This window comes from Sapajus apella, unplaced genomic scaffold (assembly GCF_009761245.1).
Source record: "Sapajus apella isolate SASKATOON/1434 unplaced genomic scaffold, GSC_monkey_1.0 scaffold90, whole genome shotgun sequence".
NCBI classification, from domain to species: Eukaryota; Metazoa; Chordata; class Mammalia; order Primates; family Cebidae; genus Sapajus; species Sapajus apella.
The window spans coordinates 1,370,645-1,394,741 of NW_022437030.1; the positions used below are offsets into that span (position 1 = coordinate 1,370,645).

Consider the following 24,097-nt stretch of genomic DNA (forward strand, 5'->3'; position numbering starts at 1 on the left):
GGTGTGGTGGTTCATGCCTGTAATCCCAGCATTTTGGGAAGCCGAGATGGGAGGACTGCTTGAAGATACAAGTTTAAGACCAGCCTGGTCAACATAGCAAGACCCCATCTCTATTCTATTCTTTAAAAAAAAAATTTAAAAAAAAATAGAAAAACACAGAAATAATGCATATACATGAAAATATAACTTCCAATCTTAACTTTGGTGGTAGAGTTGCTATAACTGAGTAGAGTTTGGTTTACGCAAGTTACGCCAATAAACGTCATGGCTCCTCTAGACCTGTCTACTTCACATGACCTCACATACTCCAATCTGACCCAGTTTTGGGGTTAGGGCTACTCCAAGAGAGAGCCCTGGGCTGGCATGGGGACCGTACCTCCAGCTGCCTGGATGTAATGGTGGTAGACCCTCCAACTCAAGGAGCCTTCTTTCATCTCCTCCTCCTTTGTGAGCTGATGCTCCAGCACTGGGTCAGGGTAGAAGACGAGAAAATTACACCTGCCAATCACATAATCTCCTTCCTTCTGTCCCAGGCTTCAATCCTGTGCCAGCTTCTTCACCTTCCAGCTTCAGGACCCCACCTATATCTAACGTTTTTCATGGAAGACTCTGCTGAAAGAGACCTTTGACCTGGGCTCCAGAGCCTGGAAAGGGATCCATTCTGAGCCATTAAATAAACTCTGGAAGGACTGTGGGGTCTCATGTGTGTGATGGGCTGAGAGAAACGCAGGAAAGAATGAAGAAAACCACCTGGGATCAGAAAACCTGAGTCCCAGAACTGTCACCATGACACGGGGCAACCTCAGGCAAATCACTTAGCCTCTCTGCTTCCTCATCTAAAAAAATGGAAAGCTGACAGGGTTGCTAAGATGCCCTGCAGCCATACACTTCTGAAACAATGCCTCAGAAACCCTGCCACCAGCCCATGTAGACTCTTGGCCTTGAGCTTGGCCTGCAAATCAGTACCTGGAGATGCCCATAGACGTTTCTGATAACAATCATAGCAACATCCAGCACGACAGTGACTGTCTGCTGTTGCTGCCTGGCATTCTCCCTTCTAATAACAACACCCCAATATTTGGAAGAGTGCTCTTTTTCTGGAATTTTAATCCTAAGGGAAATTACACCAGGATGGAAATTTTTGGAGCAGGTTTTCTTCATGAGCCAGGCATGGTGGCTCATGCCTATCATCCCAGCACTTTGGGAGGCCAAGGCGGGTGGATCACTTGAGGTCATGAATTCAAAACCAACCTGGCCAACATGGTGAAACCCTGTCTCCGCTAAAAACACAAAAATTGGCAGGCATGGTGGCATGTGCCTGTAGTCCCAGCTACTCGGGAGCCTGCGCCCAGCAGTCTACACCGCATGGCCCTCAACTACTTGGATCCAGAACCTGTGTATGTGAATGCATAGGGCCTCAGACACTGAAGGACATGGCCCAGTCTAGGGTTGAAGAAGAAACACTGGGACCTCAGGAGGACCTAGGCAGGCATGCAGACATTCTTGCCCTGTCTCCCACTGCACAATTACCAGCATTTCCACTGAGAGACTCTTCCTGGGAGGTGGCCAGAGCCTGACTTTCCGCCTGTGGCTTCTCTGCTATCTTTACTGTGTCCTGCAACATGTTCTGGGGAGAGAGCACAGGCCCTGAGTGCAGGCACGTCCACTGTGGGGAGCGAGGGCGGCGGGGCGTGACTCACCCGTGCAGCTTCCTTGTGCATCTTCTGGATAAGTTGGGCGTATCGCCCCTTTTTCTGTATTAACTCACTGTGAGTTCCATTTTCACAGATTTTCCCATTTTCCAACAAAATGATCTGGTCACAAAATTCTAAGTACTGGACAGTCAGAAGAAAGAAAGAGTTCAGTAAGCAAATGGAAAGATGTTTAATTTTATTATTCACCAGGAAAATGTAAATTTAAATCACTTTAATGTATTATTTTATACCAACAGATTAGCAGACATTTAAAAGTTGTACCACTTCAAGTGTTGCTGATGATCCAAGGTAAAAGGAACGCTCATTAACTATCAGGAGGATTGTAGATTGGTACAACTACTTTGGAGAAAAATTTGACTGATCCAGTAACATGGAAGATTTTTGAAGAATTATGAACCAACTATTTGGCTCCTAAAACTCTACCTGAAAAAACTCTCAAATGTGTACAAAGATACATGTACAAAGATGTACACTGAAGTCTTTTTTTGTAAAAGTGAAAAATAAGAAACAACTGTTCATCCTGGAGAAAAAAATTCTGGTATATTCAGATATTCGAATGCTATACCAGTGAGAATTAAATAAAGTTACAAGGCTGGATATGATGGTTCATGCCTGTAATTCCGGCACATTAGGAGGCAGAGACGGGGGGATTACCTGAGGTCAGGAGTTTGAGACCAGCCTGGCCAACATGGTGAAACCCTGTCTCATAGTAGAGTACAAAAATCAGCCAGGCGTGGTGGCACATGCCTGTAGTCCCAGCTACTTGGGAGGCTGAGGCATGAGAATTGCTTGAACCTGGGAAGTGGGGAATGCAGTGAGCCAGGATCGCACCACTGCACTCCAGCCTGGGCAACAGAGTATGACTCTATCTCAAAAAAAAAAGAAAAAAACAAAACAAAAAACAAACAAAGTTACAAGTATCAACATGGAAGATCTCAAAACAACATAATGTTGAGGGAAAAAAGGAAATTACCAAAGGGCACAAAAAGTAAAAAATATATAAAGTTAAAAAATACGCAAAAGGAATTTCTTCATGTCTAGAGATTCATGCATATGTTGTAAAAGTATGAAGACATGCATGGAAACAATAAACAGCAAAGTCAGAGAGCAGGAAGGAGGAACTGGAACAGAATTTGAGAGTGGAGTCAATGTTTTATTGTTTAATCTGGGCAGTAGATACGTGGGTTTTTATTAATTATTTTCTAAACTGTGTTTAGGTCTTAAATATTTTATATCAAAAAAAAAAGCACAAAAAACAGTAAAGCAAAAATAAGGAGCAAGAGAAAAACAAACAAAAGAAGAAGCAGGAGAGAAAATAATAAGGCACTGTGGCCAATGCCATATATGAAAATATGCAAGGGAAAATGACCTGAAGCAGCGCCAGAAGCACCCATCACACTGTGGTTATTGTCAGTAAGAAAACACACTGAGGTGGCTCTCAATCTAAGAATAGGAGATGGGGAATTATTTTCTGAGATATGGTTTCTTTTTCTATTCGTTTCTTTTTTATTGATCGATTGATTTTTTTCAAGACAAGAGTCTGGAGTGCAGTGGCACTATCACAGCTCACTGCAGCCTTGAACTCCTGGGCTCCATCTTCCTGCCATGGCCTCCCCAGTAGCTGGGACCATAGGTGCACCACAACGCCCAACTAATTTTTTAAATTTCTATAGAGAGGGCCAGGCGCGGTGGCTCACGCCTGTAATCCCAGCACTTTGGGAGACCAAGGCGGGCGGATTATGAGGTCAAGAGATCGAGACCATCCTAGCCAACATGGTGAAACCCTGTTGCAAGGCTGGTTGCCTCGCCGGGAGTTCGGACACGCCCATCTCTCTCCCCACTTGAAAATTAGGTTATCAGAATATGCCCATCATCTAGCTCCATCTTGGAAATCTCCTCTGCACTCGGCACCTAACCCCACCCTTGGAAATCCCCTCTGCACTCAGCACTTAGCCCGCTCACCGGAAATCCCACCTACCTACCAATAGCAGCTCACCCCGTCCACATCCTGTTTCTCCAAATCTAAAGCCTTCACTCCCTATAAAACCCCCACTCCTGAGAGGAGTCAGGCGCGACTTCCCTGGCCCCTCTCCCTGGGACCACAGAACCTCGCCCAGGAGCTGAATAAATTGGCATCTAATTTTCTTGTGATGGCCTCAGTTTCTTCGTTTTTAACTCGGCAATAAACCTACAGAGAATAAACTTTACAAGTGGTGCCGAAATCCCCTCTGCACTAGGCACCTAGCCTGCCTTGGAAATCCCCTCTGTACTCGGCACCTAACCCCTCCCTTGGAAATCTCCTCTGCACTCAGCACTTAGCCCACTCACCAGAAATCTGACCTATCTACCAATAGCAGCTCACCCCGTCCACATCCTGTTTCTCCAAATCCAATCGAACGCCTTCACTCCCTATAAAACCCACTCCTAAGAGGAGTCAGGCGCGACTTCCCTGGCCCCTCTCCGCGGGACCACAGAACCTCGCCCGGGAGCTGAATAAATTGGCATCTAATTTTCTTGTGCTGGCCTCAGCTTCCTCATTTTTAACTCGGCAATAAACCTACAGAGAATAAACTTTACACCTGTCTCTGCTAAAAATACAAAAATTAGCTGGGCATGTTGGCACGTGCCTGTGATCCCAGCTACGCAGGAGGCTGAGCTGGAAGAATTGCTTGAACACAGGAGGTGAAGGTTGCAGTGAGTCGAGATTGCACCACTGCACTCCAGCCTGGCGACAGAACAAGACTCTGTCTCAAAAAAAAAAAAAAAAAAAAAAAAAAAAAATTCTGTAGAGATGGGAGGTCTCTCTACATTCCCCGGGCTGGTCTTGAACTCCTGGCCTCAAGCAGTCCTCCTGCCTTGGCATTGCAAAGTGCTGGGATTACAGGCGTGAGCCACCATGCCTGTCCTGTTTTCATTTCTGTATGTTGAAAATCAGGGGTCTACCCATAAAATTTTAAAGATTCAGTAGACTGTAAAATTTGTTCTCAATTTTTACCAGCCACAAAAATCTTCTACCAGTTTGTTTCCTCTGTGTGGAAAGTAGAGGATATCCAAGTTCTTTACAACCCTCCCCAAATACAGAGGAGTCTAGCCTGAGATAAGGACAGCTGTTGGGAGGCTGCTACGGAATCACGCTCTGACATGGCAGAGGCTTGAGGATCTACATTATCCGTCAATCACAGAGTCCTGGAGGGGTGCTCACCTGCAGCTCGTGGGTCACCAGGATGATCGTCTTCCCCTTGAGTGTCTTCTTAATGCATTCCTTAAAGATGTGCTTCCCCACGTGGGCATCCACAGCCGACAGGGGGTCATCCAGCAGGTAGAGCTGACGGTTAGAGTAGACAGCACGGGCCAGGCTGATCCTCTGTTTCTGCCCCCCAGAGAGGTTGAGGCCCCGCTCCCCAATCTGTAGACAGGCAGTAAAAGGCACCACGTCCAGACAGTGAGCACAGCAAGCTGCACTCAAATGGATGGGCAGATGTAGCGGACAGAACCCCCTCAATAGACCAAGGTATGCACACACTCCAGGATACCTGACAATTTGGCATCCTGGCACTTCAAAATACATATATATCTCATGTGTTCTCACTCATAGGTGGGAGCTTAAAAGCTGATCTCATGGAGGTAGAGAGTAGAATGATGGACACCAGAGACTGGAAAGGATTTTTTGGGGTGGGGAAGGGAGGTGGGAATGAAGAGAGGTTGGCTGATAAATACAAACATCAAGTTAGATAGAAGGAATAAGTTCTGTTTGATAGCAGAGTAGGGTGAGTATAGCTAACAACAATGTATTATATATTTCAGCATAGCTAGTAGATAGGAGCTGAAAAGTTCTCAGCAGAACAGAAGTGTAAATACTGAAGGTTCTGGGCACCCTAAATCCTGATAGGATCATTACTTATTCTACGGATGTAACAAAATAGCACAGGTACCCAAAAAGCATGCACAAACATTATGCATCAAAAAAAATATTTTTCAAAATGTGGTTAGGAGGGGACGAATAAACTGCTTCTCAATTAGTTAAAAATCTTGTAACTCTCCATGTATCCCCTGAATCTAAATGAAAAGATATATAACTATTAAAAAATTGTAACTCTTACTTAGATACAAATTTTCTAAACTTATTAACTTCTAGGAGGCAAACATGAAACCATTAAAAATTTAGATAATAAAATAAATCACTCATTCCCAAGAAAAATCACTGTCTGACATATTATTCAGGGTTGTTTGTTTGTTGTTGTTGTTGTTGTTGTTGTTTTGAGGCAGGGCCTCCTCGGTTGCCCAGGCTGGAGTGCAGTGACGCAAGCAATCATGGTCTAAAGCGATCCTCCCATCTCAGCCTCCTGAGTACCTGGGACGTCAGGCATGTGCCACCACACTCAGCTAATGTTTTTAAACTTTTTTTGTAGAGATAAGTCTCACGGTATTGCCTAGGCTGGCCTCAAACTCCTGGGCTCAAGCAATCCTCCCACCTTGGCCTCCCAAGGTGCTGGGGTTACAGGTGTGAGCCAGTGCACCTGGCCTTATTCAGGTTTTAAATCTCCATTGACAGCACCTGTCAACTTGTAGCACCAGTGGTCTGGGTTAGGGGTGTCATCCAAGACTATTTTCACTGTAAGCACCCACTCAACAGACCAGAGCTACAATGGCTGCAAGGAGCTTCACTGTTGCTGGAAGAATCAACTCACACAGCACGTGCTGTGTTAGGAGTTGAGGGTGGAAACCTGAATTACTGAGCATGTTTTGCAGATTAGCGCTCCAGGCAGCCATCAGCTGGCCCATCCCTCCTTTTAGCTCTGAGGAAGTACCTAGTTCCTTTTCTACCCTGATGGATTCAAGTCTCTGTAGAGAAGAATCAGAGTTGACTGTGCTCGGTGGCTCATGCCTGTAATCCTAGTACTTTGGGAGGCCGAGGCGGGCAGATCATGAGGTCAAGAGATCAAGACCATCCTGGCCAACGTGGTAAAACCTGGTCTCTACTAAAAATACAAAAACATTAGCTGGGCGTGGTGGCATGTGCCCGTAATCCCAGCTACTTGGGAGGCTGAGGCAGGAGAATCACTTGAACCTGGGAGGCAGAGGTTGCAGTGAGCCAAGATCACACCACTGCACTCCAGCCTGGTAACAGAGCAAGACTCCGTCTAAAAAAAAAAAAAAAATCAGAGTTGAAAAGGTGGCAGAGGAACTTCCTGTCACTGCCGTGCTCCAGGTCACCACTGTGTGACCTTGGACAAGCTGCTTGACCTGGCCAAAGCCCAGTTTCCCCATTCATTCATTTACTTATTCACCAAACACTTATTTCAATGCCCACTGTACTCTTACAATAATAGTTTACACTTATTCTATGCCAGGCACTTCTCAAAGCATTTTGTATTAACTCATTTAAACCTCAAAGCAACCCGATCAGGTCAGCACTCTTATTTATGCCATTTTACAGATGAGACCTTGTTCCTCCTGTGAAGAAACAACCTTGAATAAGATAATTGAACTCTCTGCCCTCAAGGATCTATAGTCCCAGCTTTAAAAGAAGAATAGAGTAATCCCAACACTTTGGGAGGCTGAGGTGGGCGGATCACATGAAGCCAGGAGTTTGAGATCAGCTTGGCTAACATAGTGAAACCCTGTCTCCAATAAAACTACAAAAACTACCCAGGCCTGCAGATGCATGCCTGTAATTCCAGCTACGTGGGAGGCTGAGGTAGGAGAATCTGAATCTGGGAGGTGGAGCTTGCAGTGAGTGGAGATCACGCCACTGCACTCCAGTCTGGGTGACAGAGAGACAGCAAGACTCCCTCTAGAAGAAGAAGAAAGAAGGAAGAAGAAGAAAGAGGGGAAGAAGTAACGGAGGAGGTGGAAGAAGAAGAAGGAGGAGGAGGAGGAGGAGAAAGAGGAGGAGGAGAAGGAGGAGGAGGAGGAGAAGGGGGAGGAGAGGAGCTTGGAGTGGGGGGAGGAGGGGGGCAGGGAGTGGGGAGGGGAAGGGAAAGGGGGAGGGGGATAGGAAGGGGGAGAAGCATAATGAGAAGATTTAAAAGACTGCCCTCCTGAGGTTATTGTGAGACTCACCTAAGACACTACATTCAAGTTGTTAGAATAACACCTTGCATGTAGTAAGTGTACAACAGACTAAGCTATTATTAGATCATTAAAATCAGGAAGACAATGCCACTTTTATCTTGGGTGAGGGGTTGTATGTGAATTAAGGTGGCTGCAGATGTGAAAAATTGTGAATTATCAGGAAAATGTTACAGTCAGAAATCTAATTGCCCCTGCGGGTCATGGCTGATGTTGCATTGGCCGGAGTCGGGCAGGGGTGACGGTGGGGGGCGCGGGGGGGGGGGGGACGGTTGTGTTTCTCATCTTCACAGGGTCTCCGCTCTTGCTTCAGAAGGAGCTTGAGGTCAGCTCTACAACTTTGCGGGGTAAGCTACCCTCTTTCCTTTCCAGCTCCCTCTATAAGGTGAGCCCCAACCTCCCTCAACGAGGGAGACTTTGTTCTTGGCTTTGAAGCAGAAGCTGCAGGAAAAACTCTAGATGCTCTGGGAGGAAGAGCTGGGATCCCTCCCCTTCCTGCCTGGGGAGGCAGCAGGAACACAAGATCACCAACATTATCCAGAGCAGACATGCTCGCTCCCACTCACCTCCGTCATGTCTCCAAACGGCAGAAGCTCCAGGTCCCGATTCAGGGAACAGCAGTGGAGCACCTGGAGGTATCTGCAAAAGATGGGGAGCTGTAAGACATAGGGGACCAGCCCTCCTGCCCATCACCCTTCCCAGTGTCAAAAGGAAGGGTCTTATTTTAATGCTAAGAAACTTACATTTGATCTTGTGTTTAATGGTATACCACTGGAGGCTTTTTCCATTTCCTTCCCTCTTTCTTTTTTTTTTTTTTTGAGACATAGTCTCGCTCTATCGCTAGGCTGGAGTGCAATGGCGCCATCCCGGCTCACTGCAACTTCCGTTTTCCGGTTTCAAGCAATTCTCCTGCCTCAGCCTCCCGAGTAGCTGGGTCAACAGGCACGCACCACCACGCCCAGCTAATTTTTTATATTTTTAGTAGAGACGGGGTTTCACCAACGTGGCCAGGATGGTCTCGATCTCTTGACTTCGTGATCCACCCGCCTCGGCCTCCCAAAGTGCTGGGATTACAGGCGTGAGCCACCACGCCCGGCCCATTTCTTTTAAATTAATACATGCTCTTAGTAAATATTTGACCATAACAAAAAGATGCAGTGAAAAGCAGTTCCCTTTCCCATCTTTGACCTTCATTTTTTTTTCTCAAAAGCAGCCACTATCGGCAGGCATGGTGGCTCATGCCTGTAATCCCAGTACTTTGGGAGGCAGAGGCAGGCAGATGACTTGAGGTCAGGAGTTTGAGACTAGCCTGGCCAACATGACGAAACACTGTGTTTACTAAAAATACAAAACTTAGCCGGGTGTGGTGGCATGTGCCTGTAGTACCAGCTACTTAAGAGACTGAGGCAGGAGAATCACTTAAACCCAGGAGGCGGAGTTTGCAGTGAGCAAAGATTGCGCCACTGCACTCCAGCCTGGAGACAAAGTGAGACTCCATCTTAAAAAAAAAAAAAAAAAAAAAACGATTACAGTACCTTATGTATTTATTCAGAAATAATCTATTCATATATGGATGTGTACTGCATGTATAGGTTTATAGTGTTTTAATGGCACTGTAGTATTCCATTATAAGGTTGCACCATTAATTATATAACCAGTGCCCTAGTGATAGACATTCGAATTGTTTCTACTCCTTTGCTCCTGTGAGCAATGCGGTGTGAACATCCTTGTACATGGGTCTTTGCTTTCATGGGTGAAAATATCTACACATTAAATACCTAACAGTGGATTTGCTGAGTCAAAGGGTAGGTGCAGTTTTATTTTAACAGATATTTCAAAACTTCTGTATGAGTTCTATCAGTCTCATAGAAGACCATAAAAAAGAGCAATGACAAGATGAGAGCTGGGACTTGCTCTCATTGCCCTGGAGATAATCTTATGTGGCATGGAACAGAGCATGAGATTAGAGACAGGGACCCAAGGGCAGGGGCAGTGGGAACTGTTCAAACAAGAGCTCACAGGCTGAACGCACTAGAAGCAGAGATGGAAAAGAGAGGCATACAAGAGAATGCAGGAGACAGACTTATTCACGATCGGCAACCAATTAGATGTGGAAGGAACCAGAGAAGGAGGCATCTAGCTTCCTGGGGTGCAAGGCTTGGCTGATGCCATTAAACTGAGTTGGGAAGAGAAACCAGGGGTATGAGGCTGGGCAGGCAGGGTGCTCATGAGTTGGTATTGGACATGATTGTGAGGTGTCCACAGGACAACTAGACAGAGACAGCCAGTTCATACACCTCCATATCTATGCTGTTACTGGAGGCAGATTGCAAAACCAAGCAAACAGTCACAGGTTAAAGTCCACCATAGTTGGAAACATAGCTATAGCATTCAGGGCAGTTTTCCTGGATCCTCGGCTGAACAGGCTTCACTCATGACATCCAGGCTCATGTCTCGAGCAAGTTAACCCCAGGATTCTGGGGCAGGAAGAGGCCATAGAGGGAAAGAAGGGATGTGGACAAGACTTGGGAGATCCACGGGGCCACAGATTCAAACCTGTTTCCTCGATGTCGCAGAACCTCAATGCTCACATTTGTTTTCCTTATCACTTAGGGGCCAAGATTTTATGAATACAAATGAAGTTCTAATGTAGCAATTTTGGAGGGGGAGAGTGTATTGACTATTTTGAGTCAATATAGCATAACAGTTAAGCATGAAGTTACTGAAAGCAACTGGATTCAAATCCTGGCGCTATCACATCCCACCACCTGGGTGACTTTGGGCAAATTACTTAACCTCTTGGGACCTCAGCTGATTCATCTGGAAAATGGATATGATGGTATTTCTTTCACAGTGGGAAGTGAATATGGTAATGTGTGTAAGTGGAGCACACAAGTATTAGCAGTTGTCAGATTACCATTCGAAGCTGGAGGTGCCCCCAGACCAGCCACACACCCCATGCTCTTCCCTTCCCCTCCCAGGAGCTTACCGGGCCTCGTCATATGAGCCTCCCATCAGGATGTTCTCCCTGATGTTCCCACTGATGATCCAGGCCTGCTGCGGGACATAGGCCAGACTTCCCTGCACCCCCACCGAGCCCTCAAGCAAGTGCATCTGCAGCAGAATGAGTCCAGCCTCAGAACCAGGTGGGCCAAGGGACAGAGCCTGCCTGGTTCAGCAGGCACAGTGCCCAGGGCCCCACTGCCCTCCGGGACCTTGGGAGCTCTCCTAGGTAAAAGGAACTTTTAACATGGCCCTGCCAGGCCCACCAGTGAGTCTCAGGGGCCAGCTGTGAGAACATCTGGAAGCAGCTGGAGTTAGGCCTGGCCAGGTCCTGCTTGGACTGAATCCAAGGTCTGCACTAAAGACACCCCATACTTTTTTTCCTCTTATTTGTCCCAGCCCCATTCCCTGGCTGCCAGTGCCCTCATGGTCTTCACCGTGCACACCGAAAGTTCCAGGCCATCTCTGAGCATGCCTGGGTATTATGGATTTATTATTGTTAGGTAGGATAATGTTACCATGGTTAGGTAAGTTCTTACTTTTGGACATCATGATGAAGTATTTAGAAGGAAAAGTGTTAAACCTATGTAATTTAAAGCATTCTACAAAATCTATGTCTATGTAGTAAGGTAAATATGCAAAAACTATCAACTGCTGCATCCAGGTGGCGGGTATCTGAATCTCTGCTGTAGTGTTCTTCCTGCTTTTCTACATAAGGTCAAAAAAAGCACGTTAAAAACAGAGATGGACACTCATCCACAGCACCCCAACATGGGACCTCATCCTTCGTGCTCCTTTCTCTTTTGTATCCCAAAAGGTTTACTTCTGGTTTGGAGCCAGGCTTTAACAAAAAGAACAAAACTTTAAAATGCCATCTCTGCGTTTCCCTTTATTAGAAGGAAAGTGACAGGCTCATTTGCATAGGAAACTGACAAACCACTGGCCCGGTAGGGAGGTGGCCTTGCCTGGAGGCTGCTGGGCAATGCTGCTGTGATGTAGAACAGAGCTCCGACCTCAGGTGGACCTGGGACTCAGCCCTGGCTCACTCCTTACCTGCTGCATGACCTTGGACAAGTCACCTCTCTGAACATCATGTACTCATCTGTAAATGTACTCATCATGAGTGTGCCTTCGTTAAGGGAGGTTACCAGTGTCGAAGGGGAAAATGGAAAGCTCTTTGCACAGGACTTGGCATGTAAATAATGAAGCTAGTTTTACTTTTTTTTTTTCTTAATGGAGTCTTTCTGCTTTGCAGTTGCAAAGAAACTGGAGAAAGGCCATCCCACATGCAGCACGTGGCTGATGTGTAGGAGAGAGCCGGTGTTGGTAACATAACTGAATCCCGAAGAGGCAACGAGTTTGGCGATGTTCATTTGGGGGAAGGAGCTGAGGGAAAAGCTGAATATAGGAAGGAAAACTTCCCCCGACGATGTGGGAAGAAGGGACAATGGGCAGAAGAAGAAGGGGAAAGAAATGGCAGCCCAGGAGGGAGTGAGACTGGGGCTCCTTGGGGAAGGGCTGGTGTGAGATGCCTGTGGGAATGTGACGAAAAGTGCATAGCAGGTTTCACAGGTATTTTTAGTGATCATTATGAGGTGTGCAGTATGACCCCAAAGGATCTGGGGAATGGATTTTGGGGTTTTTTTTGGAAACTGAAGAAATGGCCAGGGGTGGTGGCTAATGCCTGTAATCCCAGCACTTTGGGAGGCCGAGTCAGGTGGATCACTTGAGGACAGGATTTCAAGACCAACCTGGCCAACATGGTGAAACCCCATCTCTACCAAAAAATACAAAAATTAGCTGGGCTTGATGGTGCATGCCTGTAGTCTCAGCTACTCAGGAGGCTGAGGCACAAGAGTCACTTGAACCCTGGAGGTGGAGGTTGCAATGAGCTGAGACTGTGCCATTGCACTCCAGCCTGGGCGACAGAGTGAGACTCTATGTCAAAAAGGAGAGGGAAGGAGAGGGGAGGGGAGGGGAGGGAAGGGGAGAGGAGAGGAGGTGATAGGAGAGGAGAAGAGAGGAACTGGAGAAAAGGTGTGTGAGCCACATGTCCACAAGGCAGCAGACCTCAAACTCGTATACAGGGGATGGATTGGGGGGATTCAAATCTCAAGGGCAAGGGCACCCGGCAGGCATGTGTACCCCACTGCTGGGGTACAAGTAAGACTGCCCCATCCCATCCAGCAGGCCTCCTCTCCCCAGCTTTCCTTCCTTCTCCCTGTTTCTCCCCCTTCATTTCTCCTCCGATGTCATCCTAAAAGGCACATTCATCCCACTCCTCAATGGTATGAGTTTGGCGTTATGAAATGACTTTTACACTCCTTTTTTACAGGAACCACTGCAACAGGGTATTGTACTGTGGGAGAGAGATTGGACTTGATTCCCTGTGAAATAACTTTTATGATCATATTAACTTTGAGTCGCCCTGTATCCTCACAGATCCCAGTTAAGGACAGGTCTCCAGGTGACGTAAGAGGCAGCTCGCACCAGGAGTACTGCTGCAGGGTGAGGAGAAAGGGCTACCTTGATCAGACACCTCCCACACAGGGCAAGCACAACCCACTTGCTTAGACCCCTGTGAGGAAGAAAGCAGTGGGGGGTCCCACCCGGGGAACTGGAGCTTGGGAGGCCCTGGACTGTCTGCAGACGGACACGTATGTAGCCACAGGTTACTTACCTCACCCAGAATGGCCGACAACAGGCTGCTCTTACCACTCCCCGTGGTGCCACAGACCCCTAATATCATCCCCTGCAAGCCAAGGAGGACACACAAGTGTTGGGACAGCACAGCCCTGGCACACCCACCTGCTCAACTGTTTAGAACCCAAATCAACACACAGAAAACAAAATAACCACACACAACCCAAGACTCCTCAGACAAGCAAAGCTCCAGAGGAGCTTTGCATTCAGTCCCTGGAGGCAGGAGGAGCAACTCAAGAGGAAGAAGGTCAAACGGGATTGGCAGAGGGGAACTCAGGGGTAGGTGGCAAGAACCCTGAATTCCAGATTGGTATCTATTCTATGCAGCAATCCTGGGAAAGCCACTTAGCCTCTCTGAGCCTCAGTTTCTCCATCTGTGAAATGGGAATAAAGAAGCCAGACTCACAGAATTCATGCATGCATGCATTCATTCATTTATTCAAACATCCATTCATTCATCAAATAGTGATCTGAGTTTCCTCTGTGGACTCAGTAATGAAGAAAATGCCTCACATTGAGCTTAGAATGTAAGCTGAGGGGTTGGGAAGACAGACTACATAAATAAATAAATATCAGATGGTAAGTGATGCAAGTAAAATGAAATTGGCTCTTATGACAGAGGGTTGGGGGTTGAGGCAATTTTAGATGAGTCAGCCAGGGAAGGCTTCTACAGAGCAAGTGTCAAGGCTGCCCAAGAGCTGTGAGAACTCTGGTAGGGAAGAGGTCAGAGGTACAGGTAGGGATTTGGAGGAACCTGGGCTCTAAGGGCAGTGAAAAGTCACTGAAGGGTTTAAGGAGAGTGACTTGGATTGGTTTATGTTTTAGAAAGAGCCCTCTGTCATGAACCAGTTTCATGGAAGACAATTTTTTTACAAACCGGGGATGGTGGGGAATTGGTTCCAGGATGAAACTGTTTCACCTCAGATCACCAAGCAAGATTCTCATAAGGAGTCTTGCTTGCATGCAACCTGGATCCTTCACATGCACACTTCACAATAAGGTTCACGCTCCTACAAGAATCTAATGCTACCGCTGATCTGACAGAAGGCGGAGCTCAGGTGGTGATGCTCACTGGCCTGCCGCTCACCTCCTGCTGTGCAGCAGGCTGAGGACCAGAGAGGGTCTGCAGTCCAGGTGTTGGGGACCCCTGGTATAATGGATTTTGGAGGCTCAGAGAGACAGAGGGTGGGAGTTGGCTGAGAGATACAAACTACCAATGGGGTACAATGCACACTGTCAGGTGATAGGTTCACTAAAATCTCAACTTCACCACCATATAAGTCATCATCTAATCAAAACCCACTTGTACCCCAAAAGCTATTGAAATAAAAAATACATATTAATTATTTAAAAAAGGAAAATTGGCTGGGCGCAGTGGCTCACGCCTGTAATCCCAGCACTTTGAGAGGCCGAGGCGGATGGATCACGATGTGAGGAGTTCAAGACCAGCCTGGCCAAGATGGTGAAACCCTGTCTCTACTAAAAATACAAAAAAATTAGCCAGGCATACTGGTACATGCCTGTAATACCAGCTACCCAGGAGGCTGAGACAGAGAATTGCATGAACCCAGGAGACACAGGTTGCAGTGAACCGAGATCATGCCATTGCACTCCAGCCTGGGTGAAAGAGCAAGACTCCGTCTCAAATAAAAATAATAATAAAAAAGAAAAATCCCTGTCTGTTGCATGGTAAAAGGCTCATAAAAGAAGGCGAATGTGGGAGCAGAGAGGTGGATGAGGAGGTTCTGGGAGTGGCGTGACAGCAGCAGGGATAGGGCAGTGGAGGGGCAATGGTGAGGGCGGTGGGTTCAGGGCAGATATGGAAGTCAAGCTAATGGATTGGATTCAAGGGAAGGAAGGAAAGGAATCAAGTGTGACTTCCAGGTCCTCGACCACTGGAAGGATGATGGTACCATCTCCCAGGAGAAGGAAGATTTGGCAAACTCATCAAAGGGGGTATCAAAACCTTGTTTCATTTTAAAGGCTTGATGGACATTTAAGAGAGATATTAAATAGGCAATTGAGTCTGGAGCCCAGAAAAGACTTCAAGGCTAGGGATAATGGCACAGAGATAGAACTTAAAGCCATAGGACTAGAGATGATCACCAAGGAAGAAAGTATAAATAGATAAGAGACAGCAGATGTTGGATATTAACACCTATTACCCCTAGATATTATTTATTTGTAGACATTTGTCATATCTATAGATCAATATCTATATCTATTCTGTATCAATTATTATTAGATATCAATATCTACATTAACAGATAACAGAGAAGAAAAGAGGAGGGGCAAACAGGAGACAGGATGAAGCTAATGTTTGTAAACATTAGGCAGAGAAAGAGCCAGATAAGGTGAATTCACAGAATAACCCAATTCAAACACAGGATAGTGCTTGGCACATATGAAGAATATAATAAATGTCAGCTTGGCCTCCTTCCCCTTCTCCTTTCTGTGTCCTTGGTCCTTCCAAGGAACAGCACACAATACTTTCATATTATTTTGGGTCTTACCTAAGCCAAAAAAATTTAGATGATAGATTAATTCACACTAAAGAATGAAAGACATCCTGTATTTGCCCACCATTAAAATTTGAATTTTAAAGGAAGAGATCTTGGAGAGGGCAGTTTTTAACCAAGGAAAAGGTGGGGCACCCGGGGAAGTTCCCAGCTTAGGCCCCGAGAGTCTGGCAGCCAGCCTGCCTGCATGGCCTGGACAAGGCTACCTTGGACACTATCAGGTTGATCTTGTGCAACTCTGGGCCCAGGCTGTTCCCTTTTTCCTCTGGCCCAAGGGCATCTCTAGGCCTGGTCATCCCCTCAGAAGTGTGTCCATTTCTCTCCAGCTCAAATGCCCCATTGACGATCCCAGGGCAGGTCTGTCGCCATGACAAGGTGGCCTCCTCCAAGACCAGAGCTTTGCTGGGGTCTTGTAATGTCTGGACATAGAAAACAGGGCTTTCCTGGAAGAAGAACTTCTGTAAAGACAAAAAGAAATGGAGGGAGGAGGAATACAGTTCTTTAGTTCGGCAGGAATATGTTCCCAGCTTTACAAGCCTGCCAGTTGGTATGGTCTTGTGAATTTCTAATAAGCAGTAAGTTTGCAGCAGTACCAACAGTTAGGAAAGGCCAGTTACTGCTGGTGAAAATTCTAGATCAGTGTTTTCCAAATTTCAGACCACCAGGCCACTCTTCCATATTTGCAAACACTGCACTATCAGCTGCGCTCCGGAGGTTGACTAAGGCCTAACCTACGTTAGCCTCATCCCAAGTGATGATAGCCACTCTCATAGGACTGATGTTTTTCTAATTGAATTCTATTTATTTAATTATTTTTCATTTATTTATTTTTGAGATGGAGTCTTTCTTGCTCTATTGCCCAGGCTGGAGAGCAATGGCATGATCTTGGCTCACTGCAACCTCCACCTCCCGGGTTGAAGCAATTCTTCTGCCTTAGTCTCCCAAGTAGCTGCGACTACAGGCACCCACCAATATGCCCGGCTAATTTTTCATTTTTAGGAGAGACGGGGTTTCACCATGTTGGTTAGGCTGGTCTCAGATGATCTGCCCGCCTCAGCTTCCCAAAGTGCTGGGCTTATAGGCATGAGCCACTGTGCCAGCCTAATTAAATTATATTGGACTGGACATAATGGCTTATGTCTGTAATCTTAGCACTTTGGGAGGCCAGGTTGGGGGACTGCTCGGGAGTTTCAGACCAGCCTGGGAAACATAGTGAGACTTTCCTCTCTTAAAAAAAATTCTAATTGGCTGGGTGTAGTAGCTCACACCTGTAATCCTAGTACTTTGGGAGGCCGAGGCAGATGGACTGCCTGAGTTTAGGAGTCTGAGACCAGCCTGGGCAACATGGTGAAACCCTGTCTCTACTAAAATACAAAAAATTCACCAGGTGTAGCAGCCTGCGTCTGTAGTCCCAGCTACTAGGGAGGCTGAGGCAGGAGAACTGCTAGAACTCAGGAGGGGGAGGTTGCAGTGAGCCGAGATCATGCCACTGCACTCCAGCCTGGGCAACACAGCGAGACTCCATCTCTAAAGAAAAAAAATCTACTTATAGCTATTGAAAACAAAAAGCTCTGCTGTGTCCCACACTGGGGAAAGGTCATTTGGGATCATACATTTCAAAAGGTGACCATCAGCAGGTCACTTCTCTCTGCATCTCCAGCTCCCTGTCTATAAAGCACAAGGGTTGAACTACATAAATTCTAGCAATTAAAAGAATGGGAGGGGAGTATGATCCCACCAAAGTCATGTTACATTCACATATCCCTACCTGGAGATATGCTTAAAAGATCTAGAAGGGTGCTTACTGACATTTTGGACTCTTATCCATCCTCCTGAGCCCAGATTGCGGCTTCCTCATCTCTACCCCCTCCACAGATGAAAACAGGCAAAGAAGGGGAAAACAGATGGGAGAATCCAGTGCCCCCATGGGAAGGAAGGCAGCTGCAGGAACCCTTTCACAGCTGCTGACAAGGCAGGGAAGCACACTGGGCTGGTGATAAGCACAGCACTATTTGTGTCACTCAGACCAGCCAAGTTCATCCCAGCCTCAGGGCTTTCACACTTGTTGTTTCCTCTGCTTGGTCATCATCACTCAGCTCCAAAGTCACCTTCACAGGGGCCTTCCCTAACCAGGATCTTCCCGGGAACCCCCAGCCCTCCCCAGCATATTCCCTAAAACAAGTACGTCCAATCCTTTGGCTTCCCTGGGCCACACTGGAAGAATTGTCTTGGGCCACACAGAAAATACACTAACACCAACAACAGCTGATGAGAAAAAAAGAAACTACAAAACAAAATCTCCTAATGTTTTAAGAAAGTTCACAAATTTGTGTTGGGCCACATTCAAAGCCATCCTGGGCTGCATGTGACCTGTGAGCTGCAGGTTGGACAAACTTGCTCTAGAACATCACATTGTTTTATTGGCATCATGGCTCTTCAGATGATCTGATCTAATCCTCTTTGATCATTTATTTACTTGTTAGTTGTCTGCTTCCAATAAAAAAACATAACAGAACTCCCTGACAGCAGGGACCCCTGTTTAATGCAGTATTCTCAGTGCCTGGCTTGTAGTAAAAGTTCAATAAATATTTTTTGCATTAATGAATGAATGAGTGAATGAGTGATACAGGTCGTAGACTACATTTACATAAAAGTGGGATGACTACAAAATGACTTTTTTTCTGAGATGGAGTCTCACTCTGTCACCCAGCCTGGAATGTAGTGGTGCGATCTCAGCTCACTGCAACCTCCAGGGAATTCAAGCAATTCCCTGCCTCAGCCTACCAAGTAGCTGGGATTACAAGTACCCACCACTATGCCTGGCTAATTTTTTGTAGAGACAGGGTTTCACCATGCTAGCCAGGCTGGTCTTGAACTCCTGACCTCAGGTGATCTGCCTGCCTTGGCCTCCCAAAGTGCTGGGATTACAGGTGTGAGCCACAGTGCCCGGCCACAAAATGATTTTTAAAAATTGATTTATATTAGGGTTTTCAAACTTAGATGCCAGCTATGTAAATAAGTGAAGTGGACCATTTTTAAGATGATAAATGGTAAGTAAAATGCAGCTTCAGGGGCCGGGCGCGGTGGCTCAAGCCTGTAATCCCAGCACTTTGGGAGGCCGAGGCGGGTGGATCACGAGGTCAAGAGATCGAGACCATCCTGGTCAACATGGTGAAACCCCGTCTCTACTAAAAATACAAAAAATTAGCTGGGCATGGTGGTGCGTGCCTGTAATCCCAGCTACTCAGGAGGCTGAGGCAGGAGAATTGCCTGAACCCAGGAGGCGGAGGTTGCGGTGAGCCGAGATCGCGCCATTGCACTCCAGCCTGGGTAACAAGAGCGAGACTCCGTCTCAAAAAAAAAAAAAAAAAAAAAAAAAAAAAATGCAGCTTCAGGGCTGGAGGTACAATAGTGTGTGGTAGACACGGCAGCAAACTTAAGCTAAATGCCTCCGTCTAAACAGGGAAGCTGTCACCTCTGCTCCAGCTGCTTGTGGCCGTGGGAGAATGTGGTCCATGGTTGCCAGAACTTCTAATCATTCAAGAGAATTCAAAAATCTGGGTTTTCACATAAAATGTTCACGTTTTTCAATGCAAGCAACATCTATGGTGTTTTTCTAAAACAAAACTATCAGGGTAACTCTATGCAAACCTGGGTAAAGTCTGCAGAGCATCTGTCTGAGACCTGGTTTGGACACACTATCCTAAGATCTCCTTGGGGACTGAGACCTGACCCGATTCGTCTGTCTTCTCAGGCGGCACACCAGCCTGGACACAGGAGGTCACTGAGTTAACCAATCCCTGTCTTGACCTAGGCCTTGGCCAGGAGACGTGTTCTGGAGGAACATCACGGGGGCTGAAGGCAGAGGAGCGTCCAAGCAGGGTCCTACAGCCAGTCCCCTGACCACCTACCTTGCACCTCTTCACCGCAGACCTGGAATTCATGAGACCTTTGACTGCAAAGGGCACAAAGAACACTGCCATCCGAAGGGGATTCAGGGAGGCCACCATGGTGAAGGCCTGGGTAAGAAGGGGAAGAGGCAGTGAGGGTCGTGGTCCTTCCTGCTTCCTCCATTCCCTGGCACCCGCACCCCTGAGCTGCATCCTCAGCTACCAACAAGCAGTTGCTTCATCCAACAGAGGCTAAACTAGCGTTTGGGGAGAGACTGGAAAAAGCTGGGAAAAGAGCCCTCTTCTTGGAGTCTTTGAGTTGAAGGCCTAGTCCCTGTTGCAGCTTAGCCACTCACACCTGTAGCTTTGGGCAGGTCACCTCTACCACAGCCCAGTTTCCCCAATGGCACAGTGAGAAAAATCATAAAGCGTGTACAGGAATAAAGTTTGGGAAAGGCCAAGAAAACTCAAGGGAGTGAGCATTACTTCCTTTCAATGTAGCTTGGTGCTGTTCTTGCTGTCAAGGTCCTACTTCTTCTTCTTTGCCTTAGATGTTTGTTTTCTTCTTACATTCAACATCTTCTTACCCTTCATGCCTAACCCATGCTGCACTGTGACTACAGCAAAACACCTTAGGCTCTCAGGACCTCAGAAAGTACCCTCCCGGAGGTGCCGTAAGAACCTTCCAATCCATGCCCATCTCTCCTCCTTTCTTCTTCTGGCTTCATCCAAAAGTGAACTCCAATGCAGCGGGAATGCCTTGGTCTAGACCTGCCTGGTATTATCTCAGTGCCTTAAGTCCTTCTGAAAGTATTCCTTCTATGGCCCCCCAATACCCTCAGACTTCTGGGGGGGTGTTTCCCTGGTGCATGCCTGAGCCAAGCAGAGGGGCCAGCCATCTGAGGCACACACCAACCCTTGGCTGCAAACTCTCAAGTGCTTCCCTTCTTGCTCTGGGTGCGGCCTCCTGGCCTCCCCAGCCGTATTACCACCCCTTCAAGAGCAGCACGCTGTCATATCCTGCTCAAAGAGCTGGGATTCCTAACCCTGAAAGGCAGCTGCCACTTCTAAGGGCCAGGTTCAGACCATGAAGGGAAATACCAAAGAAGCTATACTTCTGTATTTAAAGTGCATTTCCAGGGCCTTTATTAGGGGATTGGAGGAACTTTTCAACTTCAAGATGTAATTCTGATTATCAGAATTTTAACTATAGGTACCACCTCCCCCATAAGCTGATGGTTCTGCCATCCGGCTCACCCACAGGGCTATCTGAGATGTCACTTTTTCAGATGGGTTGAGATGGAAGACAGTGCCATTCTCTTGTCTGGAAAATCAAAATCAACATATAGTGTCTATTTGCAAAGCCTTCAGAGCTTTGAGGGGCATGGGCTAAAAAAGGACACATGAAAAAACTCACGATCATGATGGGGAGAAAACAAAGCACCCCAAAGCCTTACCATTGATGCTGTGAGTTTCAGCTTTAAGAATGTGTGGATGAGAATCGTGACCACTGTGGCCACTGTTGGGGTGATGAAGAAGATTGTAATGGTCAGGCTCTGGACAAGCCCACACTTCTCCACTAGTTTCCTTTCCTTCTTTCTTAGGTCTGGGAAATAAAAAAGAAATATCCAAATGCCCATCAATGATAGACTGGATAAAGAAAATGTGGCACATATACACCATGGAATACTATGCAATCATAAAAAAGGATGAGTTCATGTTCTTTGCAGGAACATGGATGAATCTGGAAACCATCATTCTCAGCAAGCTGACATAAGAACAGAAAACCAAACACCACATGTTCTCACTTATAGGTGGATGTTGAACAATGAAAACACATGGACATGGGGAGGGGAACATCACACACTGGGATCTGTTGGGGGCTAGGGGGCTAGGGGAGGGATGGTGGGGGGTGGGGAGGTTGGGGAGGGATAATACTGGGAGAAATGCCTGATGTAGGTGACGGGGGGATAGAAGCAGCAAACCACCATGGCATGTGTGTATCTATGTAACAATCCTGCATGATCTGCACATGTACCCCAGAACTTAAAGTATAATAAAAAATAAAAATAAAAAAACACTAATAATTCCTCATTTACCATGTTATGAATCCCTAAATGCAAGAATGTGAAGTTTCACTTATGCACTCACTTGCACCTGCGTTTCTAACGCTTTGGTAATTTAAACCAACACTGCACTGCAGAATTGCAGAAGGAATGAAGTTTGTTCTACTTCCATCTAGATAAAGAAAATCTAAACAATTTTAGAAGTCAATCAAACATAACAAGGTTAAAGATATCTTTCCTGGAGAATTGACTTGATGGTGTTCACGCATTTTTAAAAATAGAAAAAAATATTTCTTTTGAAACTGCTGAATCTGATCAATATGTATGAGCAATGACAACTTATTGATTATTATTGATTGCCACATTTGCTCTGGTTGAAGAATAAAAGTCTGCTTTATATACTCTGATAGTCAATCACATTGAATGTACAGAAATACTCAATGTATTTTACAGAAAATGTATATGTTAGAACACAAACTTACTGGCAAAATAAAAAGTAGCAAAATAAGATGAGATCAAAGAAGTTGGTTTTCTATGGTTCTCTAATACCTACCATTTCCATTAAAAGCCTAGAAATACTTCATTGAAAAATCACTACAAGAGGAGAAGAAATATACTAAGAAAGATGATAGAGGAAACAATTTACCAAAGGATTAACATTGACAGACAAATGTCAGGCTCTTGAATTCATATTGAGACAATGTGCCAAGTCATGCAGAATAAAAATATTACATATTCAACAATAAAAAACACTTCAGAACAGGTAAAAATATTGACTGACAAAATGTAATAATTCAGAAGAAATTTAATTAAATGTTTTCATTTAAGAGAAGAGTCTGTAATCCCAGCACTTTGGGAGGCTGAGGCGGGCAGATCACAAGGTCAAGAGATCGAGACCATCCTGGCCAACATGGTGAAACCCCGTCTCTACTAAAAAAAAACACAAAAATTAGCTGGGCATGGTGGCACACGCCTGTAGTCCCAGCTACTTGGGAGGCTGAGGCAGGAGAATTGCTTGAACCCAGGAGGCAGAGGCTGCAGTGAGCCGAGATCGCACCACTGCACTCCAGCCTGGTGACAGGTGAGACTCTGTCTCAAAAAAAAAAAAAAAAAAAAAAAAAGAAGAAGAAAAAATAGTGTGTATTGCATAATATAGTTCACTTTTTCTCTTTCAGTGCGTATGTTCTGTTTATTTGGAAATAGTTTAGCTACTTTACAAATTGACAATAAAGCCTTGCTCAAGAGGAAAGAAAAAAGAAATACACCAAAGATAACCACGAGAACATTCTCCAAAGAGCACAGCACCAACCCCAAAGCATCAAAAAATCCCCAAGAGGTGAAAGGGGCATGGCCCACTGTGACATCACCACGTTCAGAGCAGAAAGTCAGATTTTCCATACCTTCAATTATTTTTGCAAATGGTTTCTCCCATGTGTACATTTTAATCAGCTTAATGCAAGTGAGAACTTCACTGGTCACACGGATGCGCTGGTCACTGACCTCAGATGTGTGATGCTGAGTCTTCAAAAACAATTGGGTCATGAATACCTGGAGTCAGGATACAGCAAGTTTGGAATTGATCTGCAAGGGCTTCCTCTGACAAGGGCAGGAGAGTTCAGCCTAGCATAAGTAGGGCAACTGGGTGTATTTCCAAAGAGAGGTTTTCTAATTGAAGCTCTCCAGGCCACCATGCCTTAGAGCATCCCAGGGGCCTTTCTCTCCTGAGAAAGGCTGTGGCTACTTAGAAACTAAACCGAAATGCTTCCTCTGTCTTCAGGAACCCTAAACCCTCTAATAATTAAAATCACCTTTCAATCAGAGTGACCACACTCAGGAAAATACTTGATTTCAGTAATTCAGAGCACACATAATTCAAGAGTCATTTCTGTTTTGCTCAATTTTATTTCACCTGAATCTTTGGTCACAAATGTGCTTCCCTTTCCCCATTATATTGTGCTCAGACAAATGTTAAATGCTGGCTGCATTGTTACATCAGCACATTCTGGGTAGAAGAGATGGAACAAATATCTTGCACAGAGATTATCTACAAAGGAAAGTTGGTGAAGCAGATAATCTCCCATAGAAAGCTATGAGGTAGACTTTGCACATCATATTCACCTCATAGTTAC

General features: G+C 46.0%; 1 protein-coding gene across 1 annotated transcript in view; it reads right to left on the reverse strand.

Moving 5' to 3' along the window:
* Positions 1–24,097, reverse strand: part of ABCC11 (ATP binding cassette subfamily C member 11) — a 76,530-nt gene that overhangs the window by 25,912 nt on the left and 26,521 nt on the right. The window contains exons 8-18 of the mRNA XM_032255626.1: positions 23,369–23,516; positions 21,360–21,508; positions 19,924–20,031; positions 16,219–16,470; positions 13,471–13,542; positions 10,777–10,901; positions 8,354–8,426; positions 4,918–5,121; positions 1,701–1,835; positions 1,531–1,627; positions 377–466 (exon numbers count right to left, since the gene is read on the reverse strand). Of these exons, the coding sequence (XP_032111517.1) occupies positions 377–466; positions 1,531–1,627; positions 1,701–1,835; positions 4,918–5,121; positions 8,354–8,426; positions 10,777–10,901; positions 13,471–13,542; positions 16,219–16,470; positions 19,924–20,031; positions 21,360–21,508; positions 23,369–23,516 (1,453 nt within the window). The remainder of the gene's footprint in view (positions 1–376; positions 467–1,530; positions 1,628–1,700; positions 1,836–4,917; positions 5,122–8,353; positions 8,427–10,776; positions 10,902–13,470; positions 13,543–16,218; positions 16,471–19,923; positions 20,032–21,359; positions 21,509–23,368; positions 23,517–24,097) is intronic.